Below are 13683 nucleotides of genomic sequence, written 5' to 3' on the forward strand. Positions count from 1 at the left end.
ATTGCTGTCTCCCTAGAGTGAAAGCTAACCACTCCATTCCTCACTGGGCTTCCCATTCCTCCCTCTTTGTACCTTTGGGGGTACATCCTGTTTAAGTGACCAACAGCATCTTCCATAGTAAGAAAAATTCAAAAGGAACAAATGAGTTGGAAATATTTAATCATTTGTGCTAACCCATCATTAATTCTCTGACCAAATGAAGTCCTGACTATTGATGTACTACTTCTTTGTGACACACATAAGTAGGTACAAATAAGATTTTTGTGTGGGGAGGGGGGGCCATGGAGCTTGAACTCAGCCTGGGCACTGTCCCTGAGCTCTTCAGCTCAAGGCTACCACCCTACCCTTGAGCCAAGCCCCACTTCCTGTTTTCTAGAGGTTAATTGGAGATAAGAGTCTCAGGTCCTTTTGTGCCAGGGGTGGCTTTGAACCTTAATCCTCAGATCTCAGCCACCTGAGTAGCTAAGATTACAGGCATGAGCCACTGTGCCGGCAATAAGGAGATTTTTTTAACAAGGATGAAACTAGCTTCCCAGAATCTCACACTATGTATGATGCTTATAAGTTTTCCATGAACAATGTAAAATCCCCCAAATAGATCACAGTTTGAAAAACAGGGAAAAAATATTAATACCTGGTCTGATTAATAGGATAATTACCCTCTCTCTTCTATTAAAGATTTCCTAAAATCAACTCAAACCACAGTTGAAGCCTGCCAGACCACAGAAATCATTTTTTTTTCAACTTATATAAGAACTGCCCTGGCCAAACAAGGCTTCTTTGCAAGAGTATCTGAAAATTCTGCAGCAAACATTAGAGAATGTTCTGAGTATTATCAACGTTCAGAGTACATCAGCTTCACTAAAAATTTCCAGCAAATCATTGTTATCCTAATACTGTTCTAATGAAAATCCACCCACTATGCAGTGGGGAAGAACCCGAATTCTTAGGGCCATTCAATCTCCTTGGGGTGTGAGGGGGTGTGCAGGAAACTGACGCTTGGATGTAGGCCCTCTTAGTTTTCTCTAAGCAGCCAATGATTACAAAAAAATGAGCAATCGTATCAAGATTCCTAATTAATCCCCATTCAAAGGCCAGGAAGGGACGGGGCTCTAACCTTAGCAAAGTAAGGAGACACATACCCCGAGAGAAGGAGGGTGAGGAGGGGGGGCGCAGGGGTAATGGGGCAGAGGGACTGCAAGGCCACGGCGAGGCTTTGTTGCCTGGAAGGTGACAACCATCCTAAACATTGCGAACACGGAGGGGAGGACTGGAACGGATGCCAGGGACATGAAGAGCCGGGCAGCTTGAGCACTCCACTGGGGCAGAGCCGCCTTCCATCAAGACTTCCAGTGACCCCGGAAAGGGAAAGGATGGAGGAATACCTGGCTCATCAGGGCACACCTTTCAACGGCACAACTCCCAGCTGCCCGGTGGGAGACATCCTCACTCTGAAAAGGGGGAAACTGAAAGGAAAAGCAGAGAGCGCCATTAACCGGACCAGAATCTCCGCCGGCTTCTTCTTTCCAAGAAGGGCGGGGGGGGGGGGGGGCGGGGGGGAGGGGGAGGGAGGCAGACACCCCTCTCCTCCCCCCCCTCCCCCCCCCCCCGCCAAAACAGCCAAGTCCTAATGCCCCAGAGAGGAGAGATGACAATCCAGGACTCTCCACGCCAACTGCGACCCGTGCCTCAGTTTCCCCATCTGCCAATGGACGGTGCCGCCGAGGAAAACTGAGTTTGGTGCTACTCCTACCCGACCCGAAGCCCTTGTCCTTCTTCCAGGGGTCCCGGAGGTGGCGACCCCGCCCAGGACCCGGAATCCCTCCCCTGAAGATGGGGGGGAGGGGGAAGTCGGGCTGACGTCAGCGGACTGGGCACCGCGCGGGCCGGGCGGGTGCAGCCGGCCGGGGCAGCTAACGGGCCGGTGCCCAGGCCCCGCGGTCGTCGCGGCGGCTCGGCTCGCAGTTCCTAGAGGCCCCGCTGGCCCCGGAGGACTGGGCCGCCCACCGCTCGGCCACCGCACGCTCACTCGCCCCCCGGGCGGCGGCCGGGAAGTGCCCCCTCGCCCCGCCCCGCCCACCCCACCCGGCGGCCAGGCCAGCCCCAGGCCGGGTCCCCCACACCCACCGCCCTAGTATTTACCTCAGACGCGCGGACCCCGCGCAGCCGAACCTGCTACCTGGGCCCGCCCCCACCTGCCCCGCCTCCTAACTGCCCGGGGCGGAGGGGGGGGCGGAGGCGGAGGCCGCAACCGCCGCGCAGGCCAATCACAGCTCAAGCTGCGTCTCTGCTCACGTTCTGATTGGCTCTTCCTGCACAGCCCTCCCTCCAATGGCTGCCGGCGTGGAGTCGCTGAGGGACTTTCCGCGGTGTCAAGCTCGGTGGAGCCAGAAGGAAAGCAAAGGGGAGGGGCGGAAAAAAAAAAAGAGCCGGGTGGGGGGGCGGGGCGCCAAGGCTGATTGGCGGAAAGGCTGTGGACGCCGCCTCACTATTGGCTAGCACCGAATACGGGGCGGGGCGATGTCATTTCCCAGCTCCACCCCCTACGCTCCAGGTTTGGCTCTTCCCTTAGCTGTCAAAACGAGGGTGGGAAGCCATCCAGACAGCTAGGAGCCCTGTTCCAGGATTTGTGGAAAAGCAGAGTTAGAGTCACACCTAAGGTGGAATGTTTCGCTTTCTCCTCTAGTCGCCGCGTGACGTGGGGACCTGACAGCCGCGCTGATCCTCAGTTTCCTCATCTGTAAAATGGAGGTGATCTCTTACCTTACAGGAATAGTGTGAAAACGCTGCACTGAGGCTCCTGACACCACGAGGGAGCGCAGGAACGCCTAGAGCTCTTCCCTCCCCTTCCACATGGCGTTGCCACCCCTTGTGTTTCTGTTGCCATCCATCTCTGACTGTTTGGTGCCGGGTTTCCTCAAAGTGGGGAAGAGGGGATTTTCACACGCGGGGAGGGAGGGGGGGCTTACTCAGTCCTGCACCCCTGGCCACCAGCCAGGACTTGGAGTGTAGTTAAGGATCTTTCCATTAGAAGGGAGGCTTCTGATTCCCCAAAGTACTCAAAATATTTAAAGACATGCTTTTTATAATCAGCCCCAGAGCCTTGCAGTGTTATCTATCTTCCTGCACTGGATACTCCTGTTAATTAATTCCTTCTCCTTTGACATTTTATGTACTAATTATGGGGACGATGATTAATACTGAGAAAGGAGGTGTGTGTGTGTGTGTGTGTGTGTGTGTGTGTGTGTGTGCGCGTGTTTAATTATGACACAAAATTTCCCGCAATGGAAAGTGACATGTTTCTGAAGATCTGGGGAATTGAAAGTAAGGATTAATCACACAATCACACAGGCGATTGCTAGCAATAGTCTCTTTTTTTAAGCCACCCTCTCCTTCACTAGAATGTGCCACAGGGAAATGAGAATCTTTTGGAAACCCGAGCATCAATCCACTCCTGTCTTGTCTCAGTCCATTCTTGCCTGTTCCCCAGGCTTGCAAGCATATTCTAGGTAGAAGAAATATTCAGCTTTATGCCTCACCATTTTCCTCTATATTGCATTCTTTAGTGAAGCTGCTAGGATTTACACATCACAGTCAGGATGTCAGGGTCATTACTTTTTTTTTTACCCACATAGGAGAAGGAAAAAGATGAGGAAGCAGAGGATGAGAATGTTTGAATCCTTTACACAGACAAACACCATCACTTTCCACATTTCTTACTACTCCCTGCTTATCCACTGGATAATGTCTCTCATTAATATTAATTCTTGGTTGTTTGTTTTCTGCAGGGACTAGGGCTTGAACTCAGGGCCTTGCACTGTGGCTTAGCTTTTGTGCTCAGGGCTGGCGTTCTACCACTTGAGCCACACATCCATTTCCCAGAATTGATTCTGAAGGCATTTGATTTACCACCCCTGGGCTAAAGCATCTTTAGTTCCTTTTGAACACTGGCTCAAACTACAGCTTCAGGCTTTCTGCCCATCCCCAACAGTGACCAGTCATCTGGCTCCATGTCGCATTCACTGAATCAGTGTCAGAAGCTGATTTTATGCAAGAGATTGTCACCTCAGCCAAGCCTGACAAACAGGCTTGTCTCAATTACCATGCCTTGTAGGTGACCAGTAATAGAACTGTGTGTTGACATAACCCAGAAAGTGAATAGTCAAGCTCCCAAAGAGAAGAGATGCCTGCCAATGGACAGTAGTGTCATGGTGCTATTTATTATTTAAGGTTCCTCATCTAGCAGCCTCTCATTTTACAGAAGGGAAAGCAAGGTCCAGAGTGGGAAAATAATCACCTTACCTTCCCTATTACGCAAGAGATGGGCTGAGACCCAGACTCTCTGGATTTGCAAGTCAGAGATCTTCCCCCACCTCTGTTTAAAATGGCTTCTTCGATTGAAAGGCACATATTCTCTATCCTTCCCCCAAAATCCTTCATACAGTGCTCAGCCAAAGTCCAGCCTCTCCCTGAAGTCTTTGCAGATGGCCCCTCCTCACCAGTCTCCTCATTCCACCCACCCTCAGCCTGTTCCATCCAGCTTAACCCCAGAATCATGCAAAAGAATGGATGACACACTGAGCAGGTACCAGGAAACAACAACGAACAAGCAAGATGCCACACCTGCCTATAACAAGGAAGGCAGATTGTATCATCACCCCTTTAACTGCAGTTATAGCAGACCTGGAAGGAGAATGTCTTCTAGAAAGGGTGGTACAGTTCTCAAGGAAGAGTTGTTTGAGAATGAGATTTCTTAAAGGTGAGATAGGAAAGGTGGCTGAGAGTTGGTGTGAGAAGTACTCCAAACAAAGGGAGTGGAAAGTGTGTCACTTGGTGAAGGGAAGTGAAAAAGAATACAGAATGTCAACTGCGCACCCATAGTGCTGTGATTGTGCCCATAAGGAACACAGCAAAAAGCCAGACCTTGGTAAAGTCCAAGTCTGGTCATAGCCTATGACAAGGAGTCACACAATCGAGACTCTAAATGCTAATCTTCACACCAGGTGCTGGTGATTCACATCTGTAATCCTAGCTCTTCAGAAGACTGAAATCTGAAGGTCATGGCTTGAAGGCAGCCCAGAAGGATAAATCTGAGATACTCTCATCTCCAATTAACCAGCAAAAGCTGAAAGTGTAGCTATGGCTTAAGTGGTAGAATACCAACTTTGATTGGAAAGAGTAAGGAAGAGTGGGAGGCCCTGAGTTCAAGCCCCAGAACCAGTATAAGGAGAAGGGAAAGGGAGGGAGAAGGGGAGGGGAAGGGAAAGGAGGGGCAGTTGTGAATAAGGGACCCAAAAAGAATACAGAGCACCTAAATGGGATGATGGGAGGGGAGCTGAGAGGAGGGGAGGGGCAGGGCAAGGTGGGGACTCTACAACACAAGCCATAATTCTATTTGTGTTTTCCAGTGGCCACCACAGGCCCCCTCTGGCTGCCTAAATTCCATGTTTTCTTATCCTGCTCCTGTGCAAACAAAGGAGCTGAAGTTGAAACCCTGACTTCTCCTACCTTGTGTAATCCTTCTGTCCTTGCCATTTTAGCCAATGAAATCTCCCAGGGATTCATCCAGTCCCCTCCCATAGTTCCAGTCATTTTTACAACAACCCAGTGAGTATGACCATTCAGAAAGAGCTGTGAGCCAAGAGGATGGGATGGCAGTGCTTTCTCCATAGAAGGCCAATGTGATGCCCCCATCACTGGATGAGGAGCTGAGAATTCTCTATCCTAGAAATATGCTTTTCTCTGAGGGAAGGTAAACCCTAGTCATCTGGGGGGTCTTTAACTCTGCTCTCTTCAAACTTCTTTCCCATGCTCTCCGAGCTGGAGCTATTTGCTGTGTGTGTGTGTGTGTGTGTGTGTGTGTGTGTGTGTGTGTAAAAACAGAACAGTACGACTAGCACTCTCATGAAGACCTTTGTGCTGTAGCTTAGAATATGCCCCACCTTTGATTTTCTGCTCCCTTTAAGTAGAAGGGATTCCTTACATAAGTTACCCCATACCCACTGAGTGCCCACTATGTGCAGGACACCTTTTTAGACTGGGGACCATGCCAGAAGCATGAGCCGGTGGCTGACATTCCAAGGGAAGGGTCATAGTCAGTTTTCTGATGCTGTGACAGAAGACCTGAGAAAACTGACCTACAAGGAGGAAAGGTTTATTTGGATGCATGGTTTCATCCCAAGGTGATTTGGCTCTGTGGTTGTAGGCCTATGGTTGCACACATTTCCTCATAGTGGGGTGCATGAGATGGAGGAAGGTGCTCACCTCAAGGCATCTAGGGAAGTGAAAGGCAGGACAGATCAGAGTCCCAAAGCCCCTTCAAAGACACACCCTTAACTACTGGAGGAGCTCCTATTAGGCCACGCCTTTTAAAGGTTCCACCCCCTCCCAAAGGCACCACAGGCTGGCAACAAAGCCATCAATCAATACTTGGGACTTTGAGAAACATTTCATATCTAAACCCTACCTGACAACTCTTAGCAATTCACTTCCAGGGTCTGTGAAATCCATCCTCTTCTCTCCAGCTCCACAGTCCACCATGAGAAGGCAGGCCCACTACCTCTCACCTGCAAGAGCTCCTCGACGGTCTCCCGACTTCTTCTTCCTTCCTCCTTCTCCTATGCATCCCAGTCAGGTCTCATCTTCGCTTTTAGAACAATCTATTAGCTTGCTATTATTGTAAAATCAAAAGTAAATTCTTCATCATGGCCATCTAGACTTCTTAAGAACTGGTGCCACCTGCTTCTGCAAATCCATCTCGTGCCATTCTTCTGAGCTCATTCCGGGCCATATTAGTTTCCTACAGCTGCTGTAACAAACTACCACAAACTGACATCTTAAAGTGACAGTTTTACAGTCCTGGAGGCCAGAAGTCCAAAGTGAGCTGGTGCTAAGTTGGCAGGGCCTCTCTCCCGAGGAGGCTCTGCAGGACAATCCAGTTGCTTGCTTTTTCCAGCTTCTAGCACTGTAGTGCTTGGTTCCTGGCTCCTTCCTCCATCTTCAAAGGCAGGAGTGTGGCTTCTGCTTTGGTAGTTACAGTTCTGACTTCTGCATCAGCTTTGTCTTTCTTTTGAAGACATTATTGCTGCATTTAGGGTCTAGTGGATAATTCAGAATCATCTATCCTAACTCTCAAGATCCTTGACTTAATCACATCTACAAATACAACATACAATATTCCCCCATGGAGAGCAACATTCACAAGTTCCTGGGAATTAGAACCTGAAAGTTTTTAGTGCCTATTACTCAGCCTGCCACACAAAGCATGCTTTATTCTGTAACAAGAGTGTATATATACATATACATGTATATGCCCATACATCTTAGTGAACCTATCTTGGACCAACCCCTCAACAATCTGAAGAAGGTCCCTTTTACCTAGCACCTTTATATATATATATTTTTTATTGTAATTAATAGAAGGGTTACATGATATTTGCCAGATAGATGGTGCATTAATTCCCACACATGGATACCCTTTCACATGTCTTGGTCCCCATTTTCCTCCCCCCCACCCCCACCCCTCAACTTTTTTTCCCCGTTCCCTATCCAATTTCAAATAACCAAACACAAATATATCCGATATATCAGGTAACAAAGTGAGATACTGTAACAATATGAGATAAACAAGGGACAGCAAAAGATATGAGAGATAACATAGTACCTTAAGAACAACAATCATTCATTATATGGCTTATGTTTCTATGTCCTAGAGATCCTTTCATTTAACGTCCTACTATATGGCCTTTTGTATCAAGGTTTTGCTCTATTGCAAATCTCTGCTAGGAGAGCCCAAGGTTTCTACTGATTATGACAAATGAGGGAAACCATTGAGCCTAAGTTCCTTTGAGTCTGGCTTACTTCACTTAATATGATCTTTTCTAAGTCTTTCCATTTCCTAACAAATGGGGCAATGTCATTCTTTCTGACAGCAGCATAGAATTCCATTGTGTACAATTACCACATCTTGTTGATCCACTCATCAACTGAGGGACATCTAGGATGGTTCCATATCTTTGTAAATAGTGCTGCAATGAACATTGTTGTGCTGGTGGATTTAGTATGTCTTTGTTTCTGGATGATTGGGTAAATGCCAAGTAGTGGAATTGCTGGGTCATAGGGGAGCTCTATGTTTAGTCTTTTGAGGAACTGCCATACTGCTTTCCATGGTTGAACTAATAAAAGACCCCGTATAGCAAAAACACTTCTTAGCAGAAAGAGCAGCACAGGAGGAATTTCAATACCAAACTTTAGACTCTATTACAGAGCTATAATTATCAAAACAGCTTGGTACTGGCACAAGAACAGGCCTGAAGACCAATGGAATAGAACTGAAGACCCAGATATTAAACCACAGACCTATGGCCACCTAATCTTTGACAAGGGAGCCAAAAAAATAGAATGGAAGAAAGACAGCCTCTTCAACAAGTGGTGCTGGCAGAACTGGTTAAACACCTGCAGAAAACTAAAGTTGGATCCTTCTTTGTCACCCTGCACTAGAATTAACTCCAAATGGACCAAAGACCTGGAGGTAAAAGCTGACACACTGAAAACTTTACAAGAAGGAATAGGAGATACACTAGACCTCCTTGGCACAGGTCGAAACTTTCTTAATAAGGACCAAGAATCACAACAAATCAGAAAAAGGCTGGATAAGTGAGACTGCATTAAACTGCAGAGCTTTTGTATGGCAAAGGACATAGCTAGTAAATTAATTAGGAAGCCTGCAGAGTGGGAGAAGATCTTCACCAACCAAACAACAGACAAAGGCCTCATATCTAAAATATATCAACAGCTCAAAAAATTGAATCACTCCAAAACTAATCTCCAAAGTAACAACCATCCCATTAAAAGATGGATCTAGCATCTTTATTTCATCAGCTTTCCTTCGCTGAGATAAAGAATACTGGAGACAACTCTGGGCTCATGGTTTCAGAGGTTCAGTCTAAGGTCATTGGTTCAGTCTAAGGCCATGCTGCTCTTGACACCGATTTTTAGGGACCTATCTTTTCCTGGGCTAGGATGCTGGGACAGAAATTAAGCATATTTAGGGCCGAGAGTTTGGCCTAGTGGTAGAGTGCTTGCCTAGCATACATGAAGACCTCTGTTCAATTCCTCGGTATCACATATGTAGAAAAAAGCCAGAAGTGGTGCTAAGGCTCAAGTGGTAGAGCTCTAGCCTTGAGAAAGTCCAAGGACAGCTCAAGCCTAGGACTTGCAAAAAAGAAATTAAGTATTTTTAGAGCACTATTAAATATTGTTAAAGTATTATTAATTATAGTTGTCCCTCAGTATATCATAGTTCATTTATTATGGCTTCACTATATTGCACATTAAAAAGAACGGGTATATAGTGATTCCCTCCCCTATCACAGGAGTTATCGTCCAGACACTCCCCTAGCCCTCACCCGCCCCCCCCCATAGGTGAAATCCTAAAAGTAGCAATAAGTGAACCACGATATAATGTGCATCCCTGCTACTTCGTGGATTCTCTCCTATCATGAGGGGGTTCTGGAACATAACTCCCTCGATAGGTGAGGGATCATTACACTGATAGGACTTTATAAGTCATTTTGTCCTTTAAATGTACTGAGATGTTGGGGCAAGGCAGAGTTAACTTACTCATTGATAGCCGCTAGAGCCTTCTCCATGACCTCAGTCACTTTGAGGCAAAGAACTGCCAAACCAGTCAGTCAGAATGTTCTGATGCCAAAACCCAGTAGGCGTCTCGAACCCCTCAAGGTACTGCTCCAATAAGCATCTTGAACCAACTTCCAGCTGAATATAAGATGGACTCAGGTGTGAGGGGTCAGCGACAGGGGTAGCACTTCAATATAACAGAAGGTCTGTGATTGCTGTAAATACAATCCTCCATTTGCATAACAGGTCAACCCGTGATTGGTGGAAATAGGATGAGATTGCTCTGATTGGAGTATGCACCTTTGACCCTTTCCCCCTCCTGACCATCCCCCTTGATATTTTAACATCAGGATCACATGTATGATCCTTGGGTATGGTCTTACCGTTCATTGCTGAACTGCTAACATGAAAAAGAAAAGAGAAAGAAACAGCTGTGGCAGGAAGGTAAGACAGATAAGGCGGGCAAGCTTATTGGTCCAACGTGACAGAGAATACACTGACAGCGGCTCACCTGGTTGAACCTCAAATCCTATGGTGCTGCCTCAACTGGCCTTCACTGCAGTTGTCAATAGCCCCGGAGAGACTACTACTGCCTTCTATCATCCACTTTTCCAACTACAACTATCTATCCACCAGCAACACTGGAAAGCTCTCCTTTGCCTACCCACAAGTTGTCTGGGGAGAGCAAAGGGGTTTCAGCCAGCTGGTTTGAGCATGTGGCATATTACATTATGACAAGACTATGTAGTAGAGGAGGCTGCTTACTTCATAGAAGCCAGGAAATGAGGAGGGGGGCGGGGAACAGGGTCCAGTGTTCCAGGGTTCTGTTATGAACCTAGCTTCCTTCCACTAGTCTGAGGACCAAGCCTTCAATACATAGGACTTTGACAGGTATTTCAAAACCAAATTAGGGCAATTTCCTTCCTAGCACTTACTGCAATGGAGCGTGTGTGTGTGTGTGTGTGTGTGTGTGTGTGTGTGTGTGTGTGTGTGTGTGTGTGTGTGTGTGTGTGTGTGTATTTTAGTATATTAGTTTTCTGCCTGCCTCCCCCTCTGTTCCCAAGCTATTTGCCTTCAGAGGCACCAAGAGGCCACGCTTGCCTTGTCCATCTACTGATTGCCAAAGCATAATTGATTAATAAATCATTGCTGAAAATGAATTTAAAACCCATTAAGGTGCTCTACAAATAGGCTTGTGTGTTCCCCTTCAGAGAAAGGAGATCCCCCTCTCCCTTTTTCCTGATCATCCATACTACAGACAATAGTCCAGCAAGGATAGAGCCTAATAACAAAGAGTCCCACAGACACACATTAGGAGCCCAGGGACATGTGAAAGCATTTGTTGAGCCAGACACTCACAAAAACGTTTCAAGGAAGCAAGACTCCACCAAGGTCAGCAGCCACCTGAGCCCTTGCTCATTAAATGGAGCTAAGAATGATCTCAGCAAGACCTGCACAGGAGGTTTCTGACAGAGGAAAGTTGCATACAAACCTTCTCTACCTTTCTCCTGTTAAAAGATTCCTGGAGCCACATGGAGAGACTGGAGAAAGACCCAGAGGCCTCACCACATTTGCGATACTCTCTCAGCCCAGGCACTGCAGGCTCCTCATGCACAGCTTAAAACCTCAAGCTGATTAGAGCCAAATGTATTTTGAATTGCCAGCCTATTTCTAAGAAATGCTTTTGCCTTAAGCAATAAGTTATCTGGTTGAAAACAACCCCCCTCCATTCAAGTAGAACGTTGTGCTTTAAAGTTTGACAAGTTTAAGGAATATTTTAAAATGTTTGATCACAATGAAGAAAGCTGGAAACTCGATAAGCATTTTCTTTCTTCTGTATAATTTATGCTATAAAGTTCACGGGCATGTATTTTTTATATATATTTTTATTGTAATTAATAAAAGGGTTACATGATATTTGCCAGATAGAAGGTGCATTAATTCACATACATTGATACCCTTTCACATGTCTTGGTGTGTTTTGTTTTTTTTTTTTACAAAATATCAACTCTAGAGAAATAATTGAATTTACAAATATTCACCACTTTTCACACATAAATCATGCTTAAAGTAATAAAGTTTGCAGAGCATCCAACAGTTTACAAAGGTTTTGACCTACATTATCTGGAAAAATCCAGAAAGGCACTGACTTTGAAGGAGGAGCTTGCTTTTGCACCCCTGTAAACTTCAAATCCCTAATACATCCCAATGCATTCTGTTATGAATGAAATGTAACTATTGCTTTATGGATGTATTTCAGAAGTCTCTTGTCAAAGTTCAGTTCATAGGCATCAACCAGAAGCCTCATAGGGCCATTTGAAATGCTGGCCCAGATTAATTTTAAAAGCTGCTTTTGGATGTGTTGCCGCTTTTAAAGGCTTAACTGGAGAGTAATTGATTTCAATAGAAATAAAATGTCCATGTGTGATCTCAGCTGGAGCATGGTCACATTTTTCTTGCAAATCTAGAATGTCTGAGAGGACAAAATGCTGTCATGCTTCTCTTTCTAACAATGTTTTAGGCACCAGAAAGGAGAACAGGATACCCTATGACCTGAATGCCAGCATTGGGGTGACATTGGGTCTCAGGCAGGAAAAGTGGAAGAAATAGGAAAAGAATGGCTGTGATTGATAGCCTGGGTCAAGATGTGGCTGAGAGCTGCTTCCCGTGGAGTCAGAGGTCACCTTTCATGAGGGTCCAGGTTTCTGTACCAACAGGCACTCATGGGTCCCACTAAGACCCCTTGTCACTACCTTACCCAGTAGCCCCTCTGCACATCTTATCCATGGTCTGGGAAGAACTTGATGTCAGAGGTCAATTTGGATCAAGTTGATTCTAAGACCATCATGAGGAGCCTTTGGCCAGAGTAAGATGACCTGCATTGCTCCCAGAAAATAAATCCAGCCCTCAGCGGGACCAGCTTTGGCCAGACATCCAGCTTCCAAACAAAGTCCTAGCTCACAAACAAAGTGAGATGAATGTCCACACAGAAACATCAAAGCAACAGTCTGGAGTCTCTGTGCCTGAGTATCTCCATTTCCTCTGGAGAGAAAGTGTTCCCTCGGAGCCTGCAGAGACGAAGGGAACAGAATTAGAACAGATCTTTCAAAGGGACACTGTTCCTCTTTAAACCTCTGCCCAGGAGGGGCTACAGCATGGAATGAAGGAAGTGGTGCTGTTTTTAACCCTCAGAGCCCAGAGCAGTTCATGAATCATGATTGACAAGACTCAGTGACCTGGCAGAAAGTCTGCAACACTAGGCCCAGCAGAGTGCATAGTACCCATGGCTGGTCAATCTTTTTTTGTTGTTTTTTTTCAGGCAACAACCAAATCTGTCAAGAATGCAGGGATCAAGTTGTGACACCCAGCTCCACTGATGAGGACATCACAGCTCTTAAATATCAACCTGAAGCTGGCTGTTCCCTGAACACAGAATGTGCCATTTCTTAAGATTGTGCAATGGTTTAAAAACAACCCTTCAGAACCTTTGTTCTGCTGATTCATGGGCTATGAGCTAGCTAAATCATACCAAAAGCAAACATTTTCCAGCCCAGGGGACAGCTTGAGAGTTTTTGTTTTGAACTGGCACAAAAATTTGTTCTCACCTTGATAGACTTTTTGAGGGAGGGACAAGGTATATCTATAAGCTTAAAACAGGAGTCACAAGCTTTCACAGAGAGGCACCATGTAGTCTGGTCTAAGACAACAGACCTGGTAGATCTTTAGCACGCCTGAGCAGATCTCATCTGAGAAGGACCACCATTCCCCCTTTTCTGGTTAATAACTGGCATATACAATGGACTTCAAAAGTTGCCAGTGCCTTTGAGAGAATCCTGAAATGCAGTGTGGGGATTTTTGTTGTTTGGCTTTGTTTTGTGACCAAGTCTCCCTCCCTATATATAACTCAGGCTGATCTCAAACTCACAATCTGTCTGCCTCCCAATTACTGGAATTATACAGAGGCATGACTACTAGTCTGGGCTACAATTCTGAGCACAAAATTTATGTTTTTAAATATTGGTATGTAGCCCAGTGCCTAAAACA

General features: G+C 46.2%; 2 protein-coding genes across 10 annotated transcripts in view; both read right to left on the reverse strand.

Annotated features, from left to right (window-relative positions):
* Cyld (CYLD lysine 63 deubiquitinase) overlaps window positions 1-10329 on the reverse strand; it is a 72881-nt gene extending 62552 nt beyond the window's left edge. For 2 of the 8 annotated variants that reach the window (XM_090357657.1, XM_090357652.1), the window contains exons 1-2: window positions 2143-2238; window positions 1386-1466 (exon numbers count right to left, since the gene is read on the reverse strand). Coding sequence is in view for 2 of the 8 variants with exons in the window: in XM_090357659.1 (XP_090213785.1) it covers window positions 1386-1394 (9 nt within the window). In the remaining 6 variants the exon portion in view is untranslated. Of the gene's footprint in view, window positions 1-1385; window positions 1467-1758; window positions 1842-2142; window positions 2240-10150 lie in introns of those variants that run through there. The other 6 variants (XM_090357658.1, XM_090357659.1, XM_090357653.1 and 3 more) reach the window with 6 other exon arrangements.
* Window positions 10330-11509: 1180 nt separating this feature from the next.
* Nod2 (nucleotide binding oligomerization domain containing 2) overlaps window positions 11510-13683 on the reverse strand; it is a 33184-nt gene continuing 31010 nt past the window's right edge. For both annotated transcript variants that reach the window (XM_090357662.1, XM_090357661.1), the window contains one exon: window positions 11510-12707. In XM_090357662.1, the coding sequence (XP_090213788.1) occupies window positions 12635-12707 (73 nt within the window). In that variant the 3' untranslated portion in view covers window positions 11510-12634. The remainder of the gene's footprint in view (window positions 12708-13683) is intronic.

This window comes from Megascapheus bottae, chromosome 24 (assembly GCF_031878675.1).
Source record: "Megascapheus bottae isolate mThoBot1 chromosome 24, mThoBot2.hap1, whole genome shotgun sequence".
Classification (NCBI taxonomy): domain Eukaryota; kingdom Metazoa; phylum Chordata; class Mammalia; order Rodentia; family Geomyidae; genus Megascapheus; species Megascapheus bottae.